The sequence below is a fragment of the Hyperolius riggenbachi genome, chromosome 5 (assembly GCF_040937935.1).
Source record: "Hyperolius riggenbachi isolate aHypRig1 chromosome 5, aHypRig1.pri, whole genome shotgun sequence".
In the NCBI taxonomy this organism is placed as follows: domain Eukaryota; kingdom Metazoa; phylum Chordata; class Amphibia; order Anura; family Hyperoliidae; genus Hyperolius; species Hyperolius riggenbachi.
The window spans coordinates 95847552-95873613 of NC_090650.1; the positions used below are offsets into that span (position 1 = coordinate 95847552).

The window sequence follows — 26062 nt, forward strand, 5'->3', positions numbered from 1 at the left end:
ATCAGATCGCGCACTAACTTTGCGCGCGCAAAGTTTTACGCGCGCAAAGTTTTATGCGCGCTAAGTCCCATAGGCTTTAATGGGCACTTCGCACGGAGCGCCCTGCGCTCTGTGCAGTACGCGCGTAAAGTTTTATGCGCATAAAGTTTTGCGCGCATAAAGTTTTATGCGCGAAAAGCTTGTTTAGACGTGCTAAGGGGGTTTTCACAGGCGTGCTAACAGTTACCACCGCTTTGTGAATCAAGCCCTGTGTGTGCTCACGTAGGTAGGTGGGTGCACTGTGAACAACAGGTAGGTATATGCATTGATGGGTATTACAATGTGCACCTGTCACACACACACAGGTACCGGACAGGCACAGTGACACTGCGTGCGCTCACGTAGGTAGGTGGGTGCACTAAAGTGAGCAACAGGTAGTAGGTAAGGTATATGCAGAGATGGGTATTATAATGTGCACCTGGCACAGCAGTAATTACTCACAGGGCTGTATATAATGCAAGTGGGCCACACACACAAAAAAAAATAGATCACAAGAACAAGATTAGCTCTCAAAAGAGCTGTTGAGTGGTGCTTTTTTAGCAATAAGAATCAGCAAGGAGCAAGCTAAGAAGCCAACAAGAGCCTAACTAAGCTTTCCCGATAGGTCTCTGCACAGCAGCTCTCCCTTCTCTAATTAACCACTTCGCCATATCTGGACGCATATATCCGTCCAGATAGGCAGTGGTGCTGCAGCCGTGTGGTGTGCGCGATCGGGCGCGCGCCCGCGCGCGCCCCCGCTGCCTCCCGCTGCCCCCCCGATCAGTGAATGGGAATATAATTCCCATTCACCGATCCAAGTCCCCGGCAGAAATACCGACGCTTTCTCATCAGAGAGCGTGGTATTTCTGCCCCCAGGAAACAACTTCTCTTCATTTTAGTTCCTAGATGCGACATCGTTCGCATCTAGGAACTTTTTGAATGTGGCCATCTTGTGGCCAAATAGTAAACTGCACCCACATACCTGTATTGAATAAAAAATACATTATTTTACATCTAAAATTGGCTATTTACCTCCCAAACTAAAATTACCCAAATACATTTTTGTATTAAAAAAAATAATAAAAAAAATTACAATAAAAAAAAAAAAAACTACATAAATAGTTACCTAAGGGTCTGAACTTTTTAAATATACATGTCAAGAGAGTATCTTATTACATTTTTTAAAATTATAAGCTTGTAAATAGTGATCGACGCAAATTGAAAAAATGCACCTTTATTTCTAAATAAAATATCGGCGCCATAAATTGTGATAGGGATGTAATTTAAATGGTGTAATAAGCGGGACAAATGGGCACATAAAATGCATGGGTTTTAATTACTGTAGCATGTATTAATTTTAAACTATAATGGCCAAAAACTGAGAAATAATGATTTTTTTCCATTTCTATCTTAATCTTCCTGTTAAAATGTATTTACAGTAAAGTGGCTCTTAGCAAAATGTACTACCTAAAGAAAGCCTAATTAGTGGCGGAAAAAACGAGATATAGATCAATTAATTTTGATAAGTAGCGATAAAGTTATTAGCGAATGAATGGGAGGTGAACATTGCTTGGATGCATAAGATTTTCGAAGCTGTAGGCTGAAGTGGTTAATGCAGGCACACGAGTGAGTGAAAAGCCTGACGATGCCTGCCTTTTATAAGGGGGGGAGTGGCTCCAGGAGGGAGTGTAGCCTGATTGTCTACAATGTGCCTGCTGACTGTGATGTAGAGGGTCAAAGTTGACCCTCATGATGCACTATGGGGGTGAACCAAACTTCTGGAAAAGTTTGCGGTTCTCCACGATCGCGAACCCTGGAAGTTCGCCGGGAACCGTTCGCCGGCGAACCGTTTGGGCCATCTCTAGTGCAGAATACTCACAAGAATAGGAATGGTAGACTAAGAGATGGCTGGCACCAGATGCTGGCTGTGGATTGGCTCTGTGTACTTTACCACCCAGGGGTGTGCTCACGTAATCCAAGTAATTCAATCCGTTATCAAGAAGCAAAAGACGGAGCACCAGCACTGCTCTTTAAGGTTTAATTGTAGTTACACAGGCATACAGACAACAAGTAGGATAGGAGTACAAGCTTTAGGTTTGAGGATAGATGGTACAAACAGTCATCTGGAGTTGCAATGGGGACGGCTGTAGCACCCACATTTGCAAATCTGTTTTCGGCAAAGTGGGAAGAAGTATATATCCATAGTAAGTCTAACCCCTACTGCAACTCCATTGTCTGTTGGTTTAGATTTGTGGATGATGTTTTTAATAGTTTGGAAAGGTAATCAGTCCAGCTTCAATCGATTCATTGAATACATCAATGTGAATACTTTCAATATGCAGTTCACTGGAGTGCGGGGAGGGAATCAGGTGGAATTTCTTGACCTACAGCTGTTCACTGACGGAGAAAGTATCCTTACCAGGGGATACCGAAAAAATATGGCTGCTAACTCTCTCCTTCAGTATAACAGCTACCACCCAAGACACACTCTAGATGGAATCCCATATGGGCAATTCTTACGATTAAAAAGGAACAATAGCTTGGACTCTGACTATGAGAAGCAGAGCTTTGATCTGGGTATGCGCTTTCTAGCTAAGCGGTATCCAAAAGAGGTGGTGGTTGGTGCTTACCTGAGAGCTAAAAAGATGAAACGTACTAACTTGATTTGGAAAGAAAGGAAAAAGAAAAGAGAAGGTACACAACCCAGTAATGGACGTGTAGTAATGGTCTTCGAATACTCCCCTATGGCAGAAAAACTATGCAGCACTATCCTCAGACATTGGTCTATTTTGAAATTAGATCCATCACTGAGCCATATTGCTAACGAGAAACCCCTGATTACATTTAGAAGGGCACGTACGATTGGGGACATTGTTACATCTAGCGAATTACGGCAGATGAAACAGACAAATTGGTTGCATAGCCTTTGTCCACAAGGTAACTACAGATGTGGAACATGCAATCATTGTGGTCAGTTCTTGCCGGGAAAAACAGTACAATTAGGGGGAACAAGACTGACCATAAGGGATTACTTACATTGCAGATCTACATATGTAGTTTACGCTATTATGTGCCCATGTAAAAGGTTTTATATTGGGAAAACAGAACAACAATTAGCTACTCGTTTTCAGCAGCATGTTAACTCAGTACGTACAGGTATAGGAGCAGGCAGATTGATAGCTCATGTGAGAGAGTGTCATGGAGGTAAAACGGGGGGCCTGAGGTTTATGGGTCTCAAACAAGTACCAATCCCCCATAGGGGAAGAAACCGTAAACAAAAACTACTGCAGGAAGAAGCACGTTTAATCTCCCTAACTGATGCTTGCTATGCTATGGGACTAAATGAGCGTAATGAACGCTATTGCTACCTAGATGCTTACTAGAATGCACCTTATTGTCCTATATATATGCATACCTTATGTACATTTTTATGCTGATTTTTAATGTAATCACAGGCTTCAAATTTTAATACTTTGTTATTGTTTATGTTCTTTCAGAACCACACCTCCACCATCTTCCCCGCAATGGTTACAGTGTAACTAAGGATGCAATAGCGGTAACGAACCCAGCATTGCGCTAGATTGCGCCCCTTCCTGAGCGCCGATTGGGCAAGATGTTATGTGACCCCCGGAAGTGGGTGGGACGCGACCCCGGAAGCGTACGCAGCCGCAGTAATGGCGGCGCACAATCGTTAGCGGTGATTAGATGGTGGGGAGTGGTAAGAGGCTATACTTTATGTATAGAAATGGTTGTCCATATGCATCACTTTTGATACCTTTGTCGGTCTCTGAGGAAGCGGCAGTTGCCGTGAAACGGCTGTAAGGCCGGTATCTTGTACTCCTATCCTACTTGTTGTCTGTATGCCTGTGTAACTACAATTAAACCTTAAAGAGCAGTGTTGGTGCTCCGTCTTTTGCTTCTTGATAACGGATTGACTCACAAGAATAGGTTTCAAGACTGGCAACCACAGTGCAATGGCTGGTGTGGAAAGCCCGTCTTCATTCGGGTTCTTTAGTCTTCGTCAATGTAGATCGCTGTCCAGGCAAAGAAAAACGGATGTAAGGGTTCCAAGGAACAAACATACACAGCTGACACCCTGAGCTGATGGAGTTTGTGTGGGATATTACTGGGAGGGTGGAGGTGTCCCAAGATGTGATGTGTGGAAGAGATAATGCTAGCTGGATAAAATATAAATAAATAGGCTTACCTCTAAAAGAAGGGGGTCGCCCAAATAAACTAATAACATTTTTAGTTTATTTGAGCTACCCCCTTCTTTTAGAGGTAAGCCTATTTATTTATGTTTTATCCAGCTGATGTTATCCCTTCCACACATCACATTTTCGGGTGCCTCCTCCCTCCCGGTCTTAATCTGTTTAGCTTTTCTACAGCATTGTTTAGCACTACATGCCAAAACTGAACATAATGATCATTTCTTTGTTTGTTTTAGTGCTTTGTGTATTACTGCATGGTGGATAGCCATACTTTTGGTGAGTAATCAGTGTATATTGGGGGGTTATATGCACATTCCCATAATTCCCTTTTGGGGTGAGTGCTGTGTGAAATTTATGAATTCTGTTTTCACAATTGCTATTGATTGCTCCTTGAAGCTACACCACCCACAATAAGCACACATAAAAATTACCTTGCGCTTGGTTAGTGTTACATTTGTGCCCATTTGAGCTACAAAAATTAAGATTTGTGCTGGTTCGTCTTGGATAATAGCAATGAGCCACTACAACAGCTTATAGGCATGAAACTGGTGTGGTTGGATAGTGTCACGTTTGTGTCTGTTGATACCACAAAAATCACTGTGGTATGTATCTTTACACGTTTTGTACTTATTAAAGGATATCCAAGCCCAGAAACATCTTCTGAAAATCAGTATGTAAAAACAGAATAATGACAACTCATTTTTGTAACCAATGGGAGCAACAAGATTGTATTTTATAACAAAGCTAAATTCAGTATTGCAATTATGTTGCATTGTGTGATTGCTGAGTTAAAATGAACCTAAGCCGAATGGGAAAAAATAGAGTTTCACTTACATGGGGCTTCTACCAGCCCCTGCAGACATCCTGTGCCCGTGCCATCAATCAACGATCCTCTGGTCCCCCACAGTAGCTGAGTTTCATTTTTCAGTGAGTGGCCACTTGTAGATGGCCCCTGTGCTTGCATGGCCACTGTGCTTGCATGGCGCCCAGGCACAGTGGCCATCAACTGGCCTGTCACTGAATCACTAAACTTAGCCACAGCGGGGCACCGAAGGATCATTTATTGACAACACAGGCATAGGGTGACTGCAGGAGGCTGGTAGAAGCCCCAGGTAAGTGAAACTCTTTTTATTCCATTCGGTTTATGTTCACTTTAAGCAACTGGCAAAACAAAAACAATAACTCTCACAACTGTTCAAACTCCTCACTGCCAAATTCCAATTACAAAAGCCCCAGCTTTCCAAACACTCCCCCAAATGACTGCTCTCACACCTAGTGATTATCAATCATCGCACATGGCAGACAGGAGGTGTTGTTGTAAGCGAGTAACGTGGCTCCTGGTATCTTAGGGTTCCAGCTGCGTAATCAAGTGGCCATCTCAGTTCTTTTTTTTTACTTTTTTCTAGATAAACTTTTTTTTTATCTAACAAAGTTTACAAACAAATTAGCTTACAAATTATATTTTGCAGATTCTGTTTCCAATATTTTAGAAGCAACAGGCTGGGCCCTCTCTGTGTGTTAATTCTGGAAAAAAAGACAAAGAAAATGTTTTATGAAACAAAATACCAGTCAATCTAAAGCCATTGTTCAAAACTATGTAAAAACAAGCTTCTTTACTTGCGTAAATGATATTTAATATCTAATACTTGAATAATGCTTAATAACTTTTGTCCTTTCATCTCTGGAGGCTTTCAAAATACCAGCTGTCTTTGGTTAGGATTTCAAAGCAGAAAGTCTTCTGACCATTGAAAAAATACTCTCCACATTATTAAGAGCTATTCAGTTCTTGCTGACTATTGATAGGTATACATAATAATTTTTATGAAGCATTAAAATCCAATCTGTATTTAGTAGCGCTTTAAAGTGTGAATAACACCAACTATTTTTCCCCCAACAGCATTGCTTTACGTCAAGGCTCATGCACACGTCACACTCAGGCATTCTTATGTAAATAGATTAGGCAATTTTTAGACACGTCCATCTTACTAAAAACTATTTTTACGTAGTTTATCAGCGAGATTGGTAAACCTTTTCAAATACGTATATGTATAGCCTACACTGCTACCTGCATCTGCTGACAGCGGTGATTGCCTACAAGAGCTGAACATTAATGCTGCTAAGATAAGAGACAAAGGGAAATGTTTGCATCTGGACCCTATATTATAAGGGAGGGTTATTTGTAGAATAAAGCAGTTGTCCCAGTTGATTGCTTGGTTCATAAACACTGGCACAATGAATGCTGTATAGATGCAATCTATAAATGGTTTAGACATTCTTACCCTGTTCCACCACAGAATTCAAAACTGATCTTTTTCCAAGTCAAAATCTTCTAGTTACAGTCTACAGACTGATGAGTCAGAGACTCGTCACAGCCTGTATGTGTAAATTTGGTGATATATTTGCAACAGTAATAGGTTTTCAACTACTGCAGCTGCATGATATGCTAATGAGCAGAAGGGGGAGGGGGGACTGGAACGTCTTGAATCTGGCTGGAATGCTCAGGTTCCAAAATTAACAAAACAATTACCTAATAATCAATATAGCATTTCCTCTTACTTGAGGTCTGTGATGACACTCTTTGATTGCATCGTCTCCCCTCGTGTTTTAAATAAATAGAAGTAGAAAATGTCCACCCTTTTTATTTATTTTTTAAAAACATGATTCGTGTCTGAAAGGTCTCACCAGTGACGCGTTTGCTACTCATAGGAGGGAGGAGATCTGGATTAGTAGTCACTCTTACAGTATTGCTTGAGCTCCGCCTGCACGGGAGACACAATAAAAGCAACAGCATGGCAGAGAGCCCACACAAGCAGGAGTACAGAGGAGACGAAATAAAGTAGAAGGACACCAGTTACGGGAAACACAGAGCTTGGCAGAGAAAAGAAATCGAGGTGACAGGAGAAGAAAGAAGATCTCTCTCTACAGACAACGTAAGTAATATACTCACTGTACTGATGCTTGGTAACTTTCACTGCTGCGGAGCTGTCCTCAGTGCTGATAGTGTTCGTCCATCTGGAGCTGTGCTGTAACGTGTGAGTAACCTTTACATCAAGCAGCTCCATCCTCAGCCCTAAAAATATAACGGAGCTATAGGGAGTGTAGACAGCTGAACAGCGTAACTTACAGCGTGGTGGAGCTGTCTATAGTGCTGAAAGGTGTTTGTAACTTTCAGCGTGGTGGAGCTGTCCTCAGTGCTGAAAGACGTGTGTAACTTTCAGCAGGAGGATCTGTCCTCAGTGCTGAAAGGTGTTTGTAACTTCCAGCCGGGTGAAGCTGTCCTCAGTGCTGAAAGGTGTTTGTAACTTCCAGCCGGGTGGAGCTGTCCTCAGTGCTGAAAGGTGTTTGTAACTTTCAGCGTAGTGGAGCTTTCCTCAGTGCTGAAAGGTGTTTGTAACCTTCAGCTAGTGGAGCTGCACTTTGTTGAAAGCTGTAACTTTCAGCGTGGCTGAGCTGTCCTTTGCTGAAAGGCTCTTGTAACTTTGAGGCATGCAGAGCTGTCCAGGCTGCTTACACGTGTTACATTGTACTGTTTTCGAGTAAACATTTCTCTCTCTAACCAGCGTTTGCCTTGAAGCTAGAGAACATGAACAGAAATTCTCTATGGCTCTGAAGGCTGCAGCATTACTGTATTATTTTATTACTGTATACAACCAAACTTATTCATTTCCACCTTGGTTATTGTGTATACACAGATACTTGCTGTGAGAAACTAGGTCCATCACACCTGGTACTTGCTATGATTTTGCACTCTGTATAACCAAAAGACCTTTGTCACTGTGGGACTTATTTGTATAGAGATCAGCTGATGAACACAATGCTTTTACAATAAAAAAGGCTCTCTAAGGTAGCAATTTGAAAGGACTGGCTAATGAAATGAAGCAGTTTAAGTGACTATTTCTCTCTACCATCCACATAAAGAAGTTAGATTTGGGTAACAAGATATTTTGCTTGCACTTTCCATGTCAAATGAAAGTGCCCTTTATCAGACATAGCAAAGACTTAATAATAGTTTAGAGCACCACTGCAACACTATGATCAGCATTATATCTTTATTAATAATAGTAATAGAAAGCACAGTGTACCAGTAACAACTGAGCGGACTGACCTAAAAAATATGGACTCAGCATGCAAGCCACCCACACTAAAGAATCAGTGCTTCAATTAAAACCAACATGCAGTGCATGTAACCTGCATGAATAAATTAACAAGCCTTTCATGATTGCAACCTTTCCCTCCCATCAGGTACTAAATTATGCAACATAAATATATAGCATCACTAAAGTCCCAAACTTTACACAGTTTCAGTAACAATAAATGTCACCACACTTGAAGGTCACATATGATCTCCAGATAATCCAATATGGCACGTCGCAGGGGGATATTGATGGATAGACCGATGTTAATCCAACTTAGAAATCAAAAGGCACATCGGTAAGCTGTATTTCTCTTTGCATGCAAATCTGCAATTCATCACCATATGAAGCATTGCAAGTCCCAGAGGGATATTAATACATTAGTCAGTGATAAGGGAACTTGATAATCCTAGAATTCCCTGATAAATCATGCAAATTTGTAGGCACTCTGAGTTATAAGGCTGAATAGTCACTGTGTGAAAGCACTGCAACAGATGCCAGGACAGAGAGATATTGATTGATAAATCAGTGATAGCAGAACTTGATAATCCGATGATACATTGATGAATTGTACTGCACATGCATGCAAATTTGTAGGCAATCTAATTCATCCATAAGAACAGTCACCATGTGGATTTAACAGGTGTCCACTAAAGTAAATTAGTTGCCATCCAAGCAAGTCACTCTGAATGGTATGGCTTGGTGTGACCAAGCAAGTCACACAGAGTGACTTGCTTTGACCAAGCAAGTCACACAAACAAAATGGTTTAATATAGTACTGACCATAGTGTGGCAGCCAGTGGTACTCTTTACCATTATTAGGTTACTTTTCGTATGCAATGTCATGATTGCATTACACATTTCGTATAGAGGGTCTAGGTCACTGTATATACAAAGTACCCTATAATGACCTGTGATTTTGATTCTTACAGTAAAACAGTGCCACCAATGTCCTGGTTTCTTTTTGTCATTTTGCATGGGTAGCAAGATTTTAGGTCAAGTCTTCTTGGGTAAAGATAAAGATAAGTGTGGAGAATATTTACTTGACACTCTTCAACAAGGTTCCCATATTTCAACATTGGCAATCTGCTTTTACACAATTAAAATGCAGCAAAACTAATTGAGCAGATCCCTTTTTTTCAGATGTCACTATTCAATAGGTGTGAAAAAATTGGCAAGATGTTTTTGTATTGAGATTGTTGGAAAGTGATAGTTGCAAATATGGTTAGAAAGACATCCACTTCTCCCTCACTTTCTCTGTACACGTAACATTGCACTGACAGACTCAATTGTACGAAGCACAACAATACAGTTCAGTCCACACTTTATAATTAGAAATATTTGATGTGGGTGAAATATCAGTCCAATAAAGTCATCCTGTATATTCAACGTGGTTGTGGAGTTTTTACAAACTGTAATCATGACTGACATTTCTGGAGTTGTTGAACGTTTTATTTGTTGCTATATTTCAGATGCAGGGAAGCATGAGGTTGTGGATGTCTGTGCTGACTATATGTCTGTCCTTGCTGATCTGCTTGGGAACATTTTCAGAGGCGTACCCATCGAAACCAGACAATCCAGGAGAGGATGCACCGGCAGAGGACATGGCCAAATATTATTCAGCACTGAGGCATTATATAAACCTCATCACAAGACAAAGGTGAGATCAGTTCATTCAGCTTTAGAACTAAGGGAGACCATGTGATGGGATGTCAGTTCAGGCTAAATGGTCTTCCAGTTCCCAGCCGGCTCATTAAATACAAGTGATCTGTCCATGAGATACAAAAACTTATACAGCAGATATTAGTATTTAGCAGAACATGGAAATATCAAATAACACAACGTGAAGAACAACAATGTGCAATGCACAATTCAGAGCAATAAGCAATCCATTTTCTGCTCTGAAACCCATGAACGCTAGTTTCTGAATACAACCTCTGAGTTATACATTGCTTTTTATGTTGTGATAAAGTCCACTCAATTATGAATGTAGAACTTGTGGCAGGACACAAAACAAAATCTACCAATCTGCAATACCATTGGCTCATTAGTTATTTAACTGGCCTATTGATTGAAACCACCATGACTTCCATCTTTACTACATACATCACATTGGATTCCCAGATGAAAGATGATATCTTTATTGAGTTGTTGCAAGAAAGAATACTATCAAAACAATCTTATAATGACCATATGACTTGGATAGACAAAATAGTGACATACAGAAAAACAAAACAATTTTTGCATTAATTAGCATTTACTTAAAGATTATAAAGTAACACAAACTAAGACCAAAAGTAATGTGCACTAATTCACAGCAGGACCCAGCCATGATTTGTCTTCTAGCCTTTCAGGATGTATACTAAGGAAATCTGGTTAAGGATGTATATGAATTTTGACAATTTGTCTTGCTTTTTCCAATAAATACATTAATAAGACAAAATAACAGAGGTCAGCAGTGTCTACTTTTAGTAGATCATTCATATCAAATGTATACATTGACAAGCTATCATTCCATAAGCCTAATGTTGATGCTACTTCATTTCCTTAATTTAAAATCACAGTTCGTGCACCTTGAGTATGAACTACACTTTTATTTTTTCATACATTCTAACCTGATTAGTGTAAAGTGATGAGGCAAGGCGATAAAGATTTATGCATTGTGACACATTGCTCCCAGGAAAAACTCATAGGATTTAGATTTTATTAAAAATAGTAGTGTAAAAATGTAAAGTAGCACACAGTGGAAAATTCTGAACTGCCCAAGAGAGCAGAAGAAATGTAAAGAGAAAAAAAAATAACTTCAGCTATAAAGTAAGCCTTTTGTTCTCTGGTACACATATAAACTTGTTTGTTAGAGCAGCACATTTAATCGATACCCATGATATTTAACATATGCTTGAATTTACAGATTCACGGTCACATTACAACTGATCAACAGGGATTTTTTCCATCATGGTACATGCAGTACCTTGTAGTCAGCACGAAATCATGCCCAAAATACCATTCGGTATCATACAGTCTAAAGAGCCATAGATCTCATAGTCAACAAGCAAAAAAATGGCAACCATAACCTAACTTATAGATTCCATTTGAAGTCATCAACCCGTCTTTAATTAATAGTCAAGTACTGTGATTGATGAAGCAGCTGGCAGAATGTGTGTGTGTGTGTATATATATTATATATATTTTGTCAAACAGTTTATCCCTGTACTGGTCTAGTTAGTAGGGCTGGCTTCTGTATGTGGCTAATAAAGAAGTAGATTTACTTGAATGAGTACTGCAAACAGCTGTAATTATCTATAAGGTGTGTAGTCAACGGTAACCAAAATAACTCCTTTAAATCATTTTGATGTTTGCTCTGTTTTTCAATTTCTTTCTGCCATTGACAAAAGACTTTATTTAGTATTTTTAGCTTCAGTTTTAACTAAATGTGTTATTTTTGCTTTTCATCTTATACATTTGCCTACCATGAATCATATCCATCCATTATACAACAGAGAAAATCCCTTCGGAAGATGTTTAGCAGAAGACAAAATTAAAGTGGGGCAGATTTTAAAATTACCTTTCAAAGCAATGAGGTTTACATATAACATGTGGTAGAGAACTGGGGAAAGATATTCACATATAGAGCTGGAATCACCATGCAATAATCAGTGTAACGGGAACAGAGCAGACACTAATGGAATGAGACATATAAATGTCACATGTTATTAAGGCGTTAGTATCAACAGTTTAAAAACGTTAAATAGCCAGAAAATGACTTGTCAGAGGTAAGCAGGCAACACTAATCTTTAATGGTTTTGAGGGATTGGGTTTGTAAAGTCTATAATGCAAATAAGAGAGGAAATGCTGTTCAACTCATTCTAAAGTCTCCAAGCTACAGTATATTGCTACATCATTGATCATTGTAATTATTAAATGTAAGTTTATTCAATAAGTATTCATATGTACAGTAAATATATATTTAGTTATAAGTTACTAAGGTGCTAAGATGACAACTTCTACCACAACCAGCTCTAGTACCTATACTAAAAGCCTTTTTCCTGGATAATGCATTTCTTAACAAAGTTTCTATTAGACTATTTTTATATTTTACATCTCTACAAAACACCGGAGTCTTGCAATAGCTATAATTTGACTTGACAGTTTATACTGTGAGAACCGCTTAACTGGCATGCGCTAAAATTGGATGTCATATTTAAATAGCATTCAAAATTAGTTTTATTTTGTGTATCATTTAAATATCAGTCCCATCCAGCGTTAGGTACAGTATATTATTAGTGTATATGTTTTGAACGTATGTTGTATTTGTTATTTGTTTACACACCATCATAAGAATTCTTACATAATAGATTACGGTAATAATAATTTATATGCAATAAAAAGATATAAAATAACATGTTATGTAACCCAGTTATTTTCACCTACTAAGCATATTCCATCATTCTCCTGTTTTATTTTTTATTAGTGTACTGCTGACTGATTTGCTCTTATGTCATTTAGGCGTAGTATAGTTAATTCTATGAATTACATTGGGTGAGATCGGCAGGCCTTGCCTTATAACTACATGTATTATTACGTCAAGCTCTTTATTTTTCATTCCATAGAATGCATTTTCTCATGTGAGTGAAAAATTATAGCTTGAAACTTGCGTTTTCCCAGCTTTCTCTAAAGCTACTTCACGTGCAGCTTCAGCATGTGATAAAATGTTATAATTATTATCTTCAGCTACATTACTGCCATTTAATTGCATGGTTAAAACAATATGTCTCAGCATGTGCATAAGTGAGTGTGACATTTAGTATCTACTTCTCTTATCTTTTGTATTGCTGCAAGTGTGACAAATAAAATTAAATAATGATAACACAACCTGATTACACATTGGTAGTGGCTTTATATGTTTCTGTTGTGTGATAACTGTGCTTTCCGCTTGTCAGATATGGCAAACGATCAAATCCTGAAGCAATGCTCTCAGATGTCTGGTGGAGAGAAAGCACAGAGAATATTCCCCGATCCCGGTAAGAAAGGTGTTAAATATATTTCTGTCTTTTCTTTCTTCCTTTTTTTCTTTGCCTCTTACAGTTCTTTCTGCCTTTAGGATGGCTTCACTTTTTCTAGATTCATGTAGGTTTTCACTGTTGTTTTTTTGTAATATGACAATATGAATCCAAGCGATTAGCAAGGGTCTGATCTTTGAAGACACAGATTCACAAAATAGAGGCAAAAAATCAACAGTTGCAGAAAGATAGCAGTCAGGAGTCAGTTGGTAACTGAAAAAGGATACAGACAAATTGCTCTGGGCGACTTTGCCACTTTTGCTCCAGTTTTCTTTGCACCTGTTTTGAAAAGAGCAGATTGGGCAAGTGTGTGAGGTTCCTTAGTTCACACTGATGATGAGATGTTTCATGATCACTCTACATTTGTAACATGTTCCTTTTTGTTTCCAAGTATGATTTTACATTTAAGCCAAGGATACATGTTTATGTATGCACTTTCTGAATGAAAGAACACATTGATGGAATCTATTTGACCATTGCATGCTTACACTTTAATGCATACCACACACAGACACATACACACATGATACATGCACGCACGCACGCACACACACACACACACACACACACACACACACACACACACACACACACACACACACACACACACACACTTATACACACAAAAACCCACAAGTACACACACATATTCACATTTGCACATGCTCTTAATACATGCATACACACACATTCACATTTGCACATACACACATACAATCATGGAAGCACATACACACACACCTACACAGACATACACACAAAAACAAATAAGCACACACTCACATAAACACACAAGTACACACACATTCAATTTGGCACATGCACTCAATATATGCATACACACATTCATATTTTCACATACACACATATAATCATGCACGCACATACACACACTCATTCACACTTGCACTTACACACATACACACACAAAAACACCAAAGCACGTACACACACACACACACACATTCTTTAGTTAAAGAAAACCTGAACTGAAAATTAAAAGTCAAAATAAACATACACAAGTCATACTTACCTTCCATGTAGTCTACTCCTCGGTGTCTTTCTCCTGTCCCGCGTCCTGTTTGTTCACTGTGATCAAGGGAATTTTCCATCCTCCATTTTGAAAATGGCCATTACCTATAACAGCTTTCTGGTCAGCACACAGTTAAACTGTAACATTGCCCACTTGAGCCATAGGGAAATATGGACATTACCTGATACATCAGTTTTCCTCTTAGCTATAACTGACAGCAACTGACATTTTATTGACAGCAACTGATATAGTTCAGATCTGACAAAATATTGTCAGAACTGGAAGGGACTACTGTCAGAAGAAAATGGTGAGCTTCTGAGAGGAACTGATGGCAAGGTAACTATGTAATGTTCATTTGAAGTTACCTCATGTGTTTATTTAAAATATTTTTACTTAGTACAGGTTCTCTTTAAGGAACCGAGGGAAAACTTAGGATAAAACTGCCAAAGAAAAAAAAGGCCATCATTTGCAATTTAAACCGCAATCTTACAGAATGACAGTCACGCTGTGAACTAGGGAGAAAAGTGTACAAATTACAATATCATCAATAGTGGAATAGTCTAGATATAAAAGTAGGCACTCTATTTCCATAAATGTTTTATTTTATGACTTTTGCCTTTAGCTTCTCACTCTGTAGGCTTATATGCTATTTCATGAGCTCCAGACAAAATTGTACTTACACTTAGCATATATGAGACACAAAATAATCCATATAAACTTTTTCCTTTGTTATTCAACCAAGTACTTTACTGTAATGGTGAGATTAAAACTTTATTTGTGACAAACCCACAGGAAGCAATCCTGATGGCATGCTACAGACCTGGCTTTAGAAACATGAGACCCAGGGCTACAACCAATGTTTATTTAAGTATCACTCTTACTTAAAAACCTCCAGACTAAAAATCTACTCAGCAGCACTGAAAAGGCTTGGTGTTTCTTTAACAGTTTCCCAGCATCAGAACTTTGTTTTTCTTACCAAAGCCTCATTTTTAGCTGCACAGAAGCTGAGCTCCGCTCCATCAAAGAAAACTGCCCGAGAATTTTTCCCTGATGATGTGCAAAGCATGATGGGATTTCCTATGTTGTTCACGTTGCCTAGCAACTGGGAGAGGTGATCAGGACACAGGACATTTGGAACTGTGTCTCATGCTCCCTGTCACCTCCTTTCAACCAAAAAGATGGCTGCCCCCATGAAATCACAAACATTTGCCTGTCCTTTTAAAACAGGGTGGGTAAGAGATTATATTACCTATCTATTTTAATTAACATAACTAATGTAACTTAATGACAGTATGTTTGTTTAAGCTGAGGTTCCTCTTTAAGCTTTTCATGTTATGTATAGTAGTTTCCTTTCTTGCTTCTATAACATAAATAGCCGGTCAGGCTCTTGTGACACAGACTGGTCCCTAAACTCATGTGACATGGTGAAGCTCATTCAGGCCCCTAGGGCACAATTTAGTAAGGTTCTTGTAATATGGAGTGGTGATTTACACTTTCTGTGACATGTAGCATTTGCTAAAGCTTCTGTTATATGGCACTGGTCATTCAGAGTCTGAAAAACAGCATAGGTAACTCATGCTCCTGAGACTTGACTGTCATCATTCAAGCTCTGTAACTTAAAGGACAACTGACCTGAGAGAGATATGGAGGCTGCCATATTTATTTCCTTTTAAACAATACACATTGCCTGGCTGTCCTGCTGATCCTCTGCCTCTAACACTTTTAGCCATCGACCCTGAACAAGCATGCAGATCAGAAGTTTGACTTAAGTTTGACAAAGAGAGACAGGCCTGAAACACTGTGCTAGTCTGTATGTTGTATATCCGCATTTATGGAATAAAAAGGAATTGGATATAATCCGTTTTGGGGTTGCTTTACTGAGTCAGGGCCTGGAGGTATTGATATCATCAGATGAAAAATGAATTTCAAAGTTTATCAAGACAATTTGCAGGAGAGTTTAAGGCCATCTGTCCACCAGCTGAAGCTCAGCAAAAGATGGTTGTTGCAACAGGACAACGACCCAAATCATAGAAGTAAATCAACAACAGAATGGCTTAAACAGAAGAAAATATGCCTTCTGGAGTGGTCCAGTCAGAGTCCTGACCTCAACCCCATTGAGATGCAGTGGCATGACCTCAAGAAAGTGATTTACACCAGACATCCCAAGAATATTGCTGAACTGAAACAGTTCTGTAAAGTGGTATGGTCAAGAATTACTCCAGACCGAAGCACTGCTTTATATAAATGCATAATAATCATTGCAAGCAGGCAGAGAACCGGCAATGATTCATATGAATCATTGCAGAGAACCAGCGATTCAATGGACTGGGAGAGCGGCTCCAGATTGTTATTACCCAGCAGTGTCACGCTGAGAGCTGCCTCCCAAATGCCTGAAGGGCACAGGGAGAGTGCAGGACCTTTCTGTAGTATCGTTGCAGGAGGGATAGCGGTTAGGCAGGGTAAGCTTTCTCTGGGATATGGCAGTTGGGGGACACATTAAAAAAGACTACACCATCTGTGATTAAAAACACCTGAGCAGGCTACCCCTATAAAGGCATTACAGTTACAGAAGTCCATCAGCGCAAGTGTAGGCACTGACGTGTATAGCATACAGTGACATTTGAATGTTTAAAGGACCATAAAAGAAATTAAAATAAATGACACAGGAAATCTTCTGTATGCTTGGTGTAACTATTGTGGGTGTGTTGAAAATTAAATGTTTCGCGATAGTGGTCCTTTAAGACATCAGGATGTGTGTACATCCAGTCATCTTGCTTCTATTATGATAGAAGCAGGATGAAGGCTGCACACACATCCTGATGTCCTGCCTGCAGACATCAGGGTGTGTGTGCAATAGAACTTTACAAATTCAATATACATTCTGTATTCAATATACATTTTGTATAAATCATATCAGGCTTAACTAGTTACTGCACTGTGTGCAGTATATCTATGCCCTGACAGACTTCATCTGAAGTCCCAGGGATGTAGATACTCTTCTCCCACCACGATTACCTGGTGAGGGCCAGTGCATGCTTCCACACACATTCTCATCACTGCCATTAGTACGCTAATCAGTAAATGGGAACACCGTTCCCATTCAATGATCTAAGTGCCTGTGATGAATGAACACCAACATCAATGAGAAGCCAGTGGTCATAGACAAAAGTGAAAGTAAAAAATACATGTATTACTTCCTCTGTGTACACACAGTACACAGGGGGAATAAACTGGGGGAGGACATCTAGTGGAAAAATAGTAGATTACACCCTAACACATTAAATGTAATAAAATACATACATCCCCCATTAAAATTAACCCCTTACCTCCCCCACTATCCCATAGTTACCAAAATAAAACATTTGTATATAAAAAAAATGATATTAAAAAAAATACATAAATATTTACCTTGGGGACTCACATTTTTAATATTTATGTCTTGGGGGTATATTACTGTTATTTTGCATGTAAGGGCTTGTAATTAGTGACAGATGCAAAACTGAAAAAAAAAATTCCTTTATTTCCAAATAAAATATTGTCGCCATACATTGTACTAGGGACATCATTTAAATGCTGTAATCACTGGGACAAATGGGCAAATAAATTTGTGGCTTTTCTCCACAGTAGCACGTCTTGTTTTAAAGCTAAATGCATTAAAATGCAAGAATAAAATAATTATTAGCAAAATGTACCACCCAAAGAAAGCGTGATAAAATTATTGGTGTATGAAAGGGAGGAGCACTGACAGGTGAAAATTGCTCTGGTCCATAAGGGGAAAACCCCTCAGTGGTTAACTAGTTAATGTCACAAAAATATTTTATGACCATGAGTAGCCGCGCTGCGTAATATGTTGGCGCTTTATAAGTACAATAAATAAATAAATAAATATAACCAAAGCTGAATGAATGTCAATGCAAGTGTTATATTGTTCACATTTGTGAACAGGTCTGAAGAAAAGAAGCAACTAGTATGGTCCCATTCCATTATTAAATTACCCACTTGCTTCTGTACTCTCATGCCATATCTAAAGCATTCCTGCTTCCTGAATATATTGCCACAACTCTTCTTCTAAGCTGCATGGGTGTTCAAAGATAGAGATGGCCTGAAATGCCACCTTCATAAAAAAGCAGACAAAAAGTGCAGGCAGGCCAGGTACTTTGGAAGTGCAAGGAAGTGTAGGTATTGTATGGCTTGGGACTTGGAATAGCTAGGGGAAAGATTGATATGGTTGTACTTTAAGGAATGGCAGTGAAATACTATTCATGTATAGCAGCTGCCATACAACATAACACTAATATAGATGGGAGCATTTCTGTTTTATAATATACACTGCATATCAGTGTTTATACTGCCCTTTCTATAAAAATGTTCTATATAATGTTCTATTGGACAAAAATACAATGTAACAGTATAGAATATACACCTTTAAAATGAAAACTATACAGTTAAAACAAGTTTCTGTTTGGCTAGGGCCACACTAGCTCCGGGTGCGGGACGCATCTGCGGTCCGGGCTCCGATTTTCAAAACCCGGAACGCCAACGGATCCGTGCTGCCTTTTTTGCAGCACACGTTTTGGATCCGCTTGCGTGTTTTTTGTTTTTTTTTGCTAGAGGGGGTAGCAGCCAGGACGGGGGGCTGCGGGCAAAGCGGCGGCCAGGGGGGTCACATCCCCCCCCCCCCTTGCTCACCTGGGTGCCCCCCGTCCCCGCTCCCCCTCCAGCTCGCATATAATGTAATAATTTGTACCTAAGGAAGTTCGGCGAGCCGGGCACTTCCGCCCACACCGCTCGCCGTCACTTCCTGCAATGTCGCCCTCTGTATTTCAGTGGGCGGCATCGCAGGAAGTGACGGCGAGCAGTGTGGGCGGAAGTGCCCGGCTCGCCGAACTTCCTTAGGTACAAATTATTACATTATATGCGAGCTGGAGGGGGAGCGGGGACGGGGGGCACCCAGGTGAGCAAGGGGGGGGGATGTGACCCCCCCTGGCCGCCGCTTTGCCCGCAGCCCCCTGTCCTGGCTGCTACCCCCTCCAGCATGGCGGCCCCCTCCTTCACCATGGGACACTGGAAACTGATCCGTTTCCAGTGTCCCAAAATGTCAGTGAAGAGGGAGGCCCGTTTCCCCATTGATTTTCACTACCCGTACGTGTATACGGGTCCGTGAAAAATGCTGCAAGTCCGGACTCAGCGTTCCGGGTTTAAAAACGTATTCCGCGGATCGCACGCGGATACGTTTTTAACTTGAGTGTGTACTGTTCCTATTTTTAACATTGGTATCCGTGGCTACGTTTTTCGTCCGGGACAAAAAACGTAGCTACGGATACGTTTTTAAATCAAGTGTGAACTAGCCCTTAGATAAAAGCAATACTTGTGATTTCATTGTATTCTCTCCAGCGAGAAAACACATTCATGGGCTAGTTATCTGGCAGTGTCAGGAAAAATTTAGTTTGACTTCTGTTTCACATGTATCCAAAGATGATGACTCTTTTTAGGTGGTATTCATTTGTATGTAAAACAATAGTAATGGGGAAAAAATGAAACCATAACTTAATCTGTCATAATCTGTGGTTATCACTTGCTTATTTAAAATGTCCTTAATTCCAAGAGGTTTAGTACAGTAGCTATTACTCCTTTACCAAAACAAAAACACTCTTGCACCCATGTAAATATACACACTCACATACATTGATACATTACACACTTATATATGCACACCCTTGCACACATACAGTCAAATATACACACAGTCAGGTACACACACACACACGCACACTGAAATGTATACACACTCGCATACAAACATGTACACATGCTAGGACATTTTAGAACACCTCCATACACTGTAACATATGCTGCTGTCTACTACATGTATCAAAAGATAAGGTGCTTGGCCACACACAGCTGTCCATCTCATCCATATTGTTCCAGTGTATGGCCAGCCACTACACTAATGGCTACAAAGCTGAATGCTTACATGTGCCTATTGTGCTACTATTTAAAGGGACAAAGTGATGTATATACACATGACAGAGTTTGAGGACAAAACAATCTCAGTCTAGTCACATAACCTGATGTCCAGTAACAGCTGCATGTATATGCTTAGATCCAAATAGCAATTATGTAGACACTGGGAGGGGCTAGTGAGGCATGACCAGATCACACCACACAGTAGTATTTTAGCTCTCTACACACTGTAGTACACTGAAATAAGCATTCTTCACACACACACACACACACACACACACACACACACACACACACACGCACACACACACACACACACACACCACACACACACCACACACACCACACACACCACACACACCACACACACCACACACACCACACACACCACACACACACACACACACACACACACGCACCACACACACACACCACACACACCACACACACCACACACACACACCACACACACACACCACACACACACACACACACACACACACACACACACACACACACACACACACACACACACACACACACACAACCACACACACACACAACCACAGGCAGGTGAGGAGAGAGTGAAACCATGCTGCCAAGATTATTCTAGGAGCCTACTTTGATAAGAGGAAAGTTTTTTCTAGAATCCTTGACATCACAGGACTGATGGATAAAATGGCCCTTTTTTGGCAAGTACGACATTTCTAATCTAAATAATTTCAGAACTGTTTATTTCGTTGGTTGCAGTTTATTGCTATCATCAAATGAAAAGATCTGCAAGTAAGGATTAGCTCTCTGTGCCTACTGAATTGCCCGAGGAGTAAAATCAGCTCAGGTTGCAGCACGGGCTGTCTGGAGTTATCTGAATGAAAGGCCTGGATAGACAGCATTAGAAATATTTTGGTAGCTAAGGCTTTTTACAAATAGCCTACTTCTCTATTGTGTTCAGCTGTTTTCCTGGACTTCATTTGTAAATGAAAAATTAAATTTCTCATTTCCAGTACATCAAAATTCCACTTTCTTAATCTTGCTTGGCCGCTACAGTGGCATATTTCCTGCTTTGCTGAAGGCCTTTTGTGCCTGTGTTTTGCCACATACACTAGCTAGGCACAATCAGAACCCAAGATGGACCCTGGAAAGATGCCTATTTGTTGTGATAACATTACTTGCCACAAGGAAGAAGCATGCTGGAGGTTATAAACATGATGCAGCCTTAATGGAATGTGCAAGCATTTTAGTTACTATTTTTTCAAACAGATGTATTTCATAAAGCTGCAAAAGGAGATAACCAATAAGCAAGAAAAGGGAGAACACCGGGCCACAACATATGTTCCTTACAGAGGACATTTCTTAATGCCAACATGAAGTGACAATAAACTTATGAGACAATGATTTGTATGTGTAGCACAGCTAAGAAATAGAACATTAGTAGCGAAGAAAATAGCCTCATCTTCTTTTCGAGTACAGGAAGAGTCAAGAAACTACAGTTGTTATCTATGCAAAGGAGCTTCTCTGAGCTCTTTGACCCAACTTGGTTCAAAGACAGCCCTGTTTTCTGAAGCACTTATCTCAACCCGTCTCTCACTGTTTCTTGTTTTTTTAAGGTTTCACTGCAGGAAAGTTCAAAGGGTCATTTGATAGTTTAAAATACAGAGTGTTGTTTGCAAACTGCAAGTATGACAGAATGATGCAACGTTATAAAACGAAAAGCTATATAACTGAAAATAAAAACACACAATTATTTTCTTTGCAAGTAATGCTCTATTAATTATCCGTACTACACATACAATTCCTTCTATCATACGTTTTTTTTTTTGTTTTTTTTGTTTCAGTGTCACTTAAAATATCCAGTCAAGAAGATTTTTTTTACACAAAAATAGAGAAAAAATGCAAACCATGACTACATCTGGCCAACTGTAGTCACACTTGGTTTGCTTGAGTTAATTATATGTTTGATTTATTTTCAATAATTTCTCCAACACGTATTTTACTGTTATATAAGCTATTATGTCATAATGGGCTTCTGGATTATTTGTGATTATGAAGCAAATGCATTTTAATAACCACTGTCGCAGCACACTGACACCATAATTAAGCCATCATAAGGCACTCAGAGTTGAAACAGAATGATCCCAAAGCTACGAAAGGAGAAAGGTTGGTCTATGCCTAGGCATCATGCTGATTTTCAGTTAGAATCATCAACTATGTGTGTTCAGTGGAGAAGTACTGACTGACTCCTGCTGAAGGCAATGGGTGGGTGTGATACAAACAGCCCAGCAATCTAGTATGATAGATTTATATATTTCATTTGTTTTAATAATGAATGAAAAGTACTTTCTGTCAAACATAAATGATTGTGCACAAGGCCATGAGAAAAGACCTGTATAAGGGCTGGTTCACAGCTAGGACATTTTTTTGGACTTTTTTCAAGCGCAGGCGATTTTCAAAATTGCCCACAAAACACTTGTGCAATGATTCTCTATGGAAAAGTTCATATCAGTGCATTTTGTCTGCTTTGCGCTCTGCAAAGCGGTGCTTGTACCATTTTTTGGGGTGATTTTGCTCTAGTGGAAAGTATAGTAAGAATGCTAAATGTTCACAGCGATTGCGTTCGCGTTTTTAAGAATAAATTGTATGTATTCTTTTCCGGGTCAAAGAGTTCACTTCCTGACTGACGTCAGGAAGTGACAAAATGGAATCGCTCGGCAAAAGTGCTTACAAAAGCACTTTGCTCAAGATCGTAGCGCGCAGTTGAGTGCCAGGAGGGGAAAAAAAACGCTCAAAAAATCATAAACCGCTGCCGTCAGCAATTTTAGATGTGAACAGAGCCTTGTAGCAGTTCGGGGACATGCAGATTTATGAAACAAATCTATGTAAAGCTCCTTCATTTGTATAAACAAGCTTCTAATGTAATATAGTGGAAGGCCACATTTTATGATGTAATGCTGTGTAGACCACACTATCTAATGTAATGCAGTGTAGACCACACTATCTAGTGTAATATAGTGTCTACATGGACATGTTGGTAGAGATGGCCTGTACGGTTCGCCAGAGAACCAATTCGCGCGAACTTCGGTAGTTCACGTTCGCGGTGAAATGCGAACTATTTGCGAGTTCGACCCGCCCCCTATACTACATCTTTAGGGTCAACTGTGACCCTCTACATCACAGTCGGCAGACACATGGTAGGTAGCCAATCAGGCTACACTCCCTCCTGGAGCCCCCCCCCCCCTCCTTATAAAAGGCAGGCAGCGTCTGCCATTTCACTCACTCGTGGGGCTGCAGTAATTGCAGTAAGGGAGAGCTTGCTGCAGAGACATTAGGGAAAGCTTAGTTAGGCTCTTGTTGGGCTTGTAAGCTTTCTCCTTGCTGATACTTATTGCTAAAAAAAAACACCCCTCAACAGCTCTTTTGAGAGCTAATGTTGTTCTTGAGATTTTTTTTTTTTGTGTGTCTGTGTCCCACAGACACTTGATGCATATACAGCCCTGTCAGTCAGTCGCAGCTGGCCCTTGGCCCCTTGGTAATGCCTACTGTGCCACTACCAGGCCCAGCACATTCAGTGACTACCTGTTCACGGTACCTGTGTGTGTGACAGCTGCACATTTGTAATACCAATCCCCGCATACCTGTTCAGTGCATCTACCTATGTGACCGCACGCAGTGTTATATACCAGCCACTGCACCTGGTTACGGGACCTGTGTGTGTGACAGCTGCACATTTGTAATACCAATCCCTGCATACCTGTTCAGTGCACCTACCTACGTGACCGCACGCAGTGTTATATACTATTCACTGCACCTGTTCACGGAACCTGTGTGTGTGTGGCAGCTGCACATTTGTAATATCAATCTCTGCATACCTGTTCAGTGCACCTACCTACATGACTGCACGCAGTGTTATATACCAGCCACTGCACCTGGTTACGGTACCTGTGTGTGTGACAGCTGCACATTTGTAATACCAATCCCTGCATACCTGTTCAGTGCACCTACCTACGTGACCGCACGCATTGTTATATACCAGCCACTGCACCTGTTCACGGTACCTGTGTGTGTGACAGCTGCACTTTGTAATACCAATCCCTGCATACCTGTTCAATGCACCTACCTACATGACCGCACGCAGTGTTATATACCAGTCACTGCGCCTGGTCACGGTACCTGTGTGTGTGTGTGACAGCTGCACATTTGTAATACCAATCCCTGCATACCTGCACATTGTATTGATACCAGTCACTGCATACCTGTTCAGTGCACCTACGTGAACGCACTCAGTGTTATATTATAGAAAAGGCACAAACTGCAATGGGAAGACCTCCTGAGGAAAAGCAGCACACAAAAGCAAAGCAACCCTCCTTCTCCTCTTCCTCCGTCAGGTGCATCATCTTCAGCCGCTTTCTCCCTTGCACCTTCACAATCACAGCCACCCTCCTCCACTCCGCCTCTCACCTTGAGCAGTTCCTGCTCCTCTGCCCACAGCAGCAGCCAGGTGTCCGTGAGGGAAATCTTTGAGCGGAAGAAGCCAATGTCTGCCAGTCACCCCCTTGCCCAGCGCCTGACAGCTGGCTTGGCGGAACTGTTAGCTCGCCAGCTGTTACCATACCAGCTGGTGGACTCTGAGGCCTTCTGAAAATTTGTGGCCATTGGGACACCGCAGTGGAAGATACCAGGCCGCAATTATTTCTCAAAAAAGGCAATAACCAAACTGTACCATGAAGTTAAAAGGTACAGTGTTGGGTCAAGGGTCCATCTGACCACGGATGCCTGTTCTGCCAAGCACGGTCAGGGCAGGTACATTACTTACACAGCCCATTTGGTCAACCTGGTGACCGCTGGCAAGCAGAGAGTACGTGCAGCGGACCTAGTCGTGACACCTACACGGCTTGCAGGCAGGCCTGCTGCCACCTCCTGTCCTTATCCTCCTACTCCTCCTGCTACATCCTCTTCGCTGTTGTCCTCCTCCTTGGCTGAATGGCAGTACAACACTACTGGTGCTGCGATCTCTCCAGCTACACAGCCCCAGCTCCCCAGGGCCTATGCTGCATGCCAGGTACGACGGTGTCATGCCATCTTAGACATGTCTAGCCTCAAAGCCGAGAGTCACACTGGACCAGCTCTCCTGGCTGCTCTTAACAAACAGGTGGATCAGTGGCTGACCCTGCACCAACTGGAGATCGGCAACGTGGATGTGACAATGGCAACAATCTCTTTTTGGCTTTGAATTTGGGAAAGTTGACACATGTACCCTGCATGGCACATGCGCTGAATTTAATAATTCAGAGTTTTGTGTGCAAGTACCTAGGCTTAAAGGACGTCCTGAAGCAGTCCAGGAAGGTGTGTGGGCATTTCAGGCGGTCTTACACGGCCTTGGCACGCTTGGCCGATATTTAGCGGAGAAACAACTTGCCGGTAAAAAAAAAAAAGAGAAATCCTTTTTAGGATTCTCCATTTTAACTATGCCTACCTTGAAGCCAATCCTGATGTAATTTTCTCCCTTACTCTCCTCTGCCTGATTGTGTATGCATTGCCCACCCTCCTCCCAGTCTTCAGGCAATCCCACCAGCTCTGCAATAGAAAGTGCATTGTTTCAGCATGAGAAATATTGTCCAATCAGAGAGGAACAGAAGTGTGGCAGGG

The 26062-nt window shown here is 40.7% G+C and overlaps 1 protein-coding gene across 2 annotated transcripts in view; it reads left to right on the top strand.

Moving 5' to 3' along the window:
- The first annotated feature begins 6982 nt into the window (after positions 1-6982).
- Positions 6983-26062, top strand: part of NPY (neuropeptide Y) — a 69532-nt gene continuing 50452 nt past the window's right edge. The window contains exons 1-3 of one of the 2 annotated variants that reach the window (XM_068238652.1): positions 6983-7159; positions 9835-10022; positions 13303-13383. In XM_068238652.1, coding sequence (XP_068094753.1) covers positions 9835-10022; positions 13303-13383 — 269 coding nt within the window. In that variant the 5' untranslated portion in view covers positions 6983-7159. Of the gene's footprint in view, positions 7160-9834; positions 10023-13302; positions 13388-26062 lie in introns of those variants that run through there. The other variant, XM_068238653.1, reaches the window with a different exon arrangement.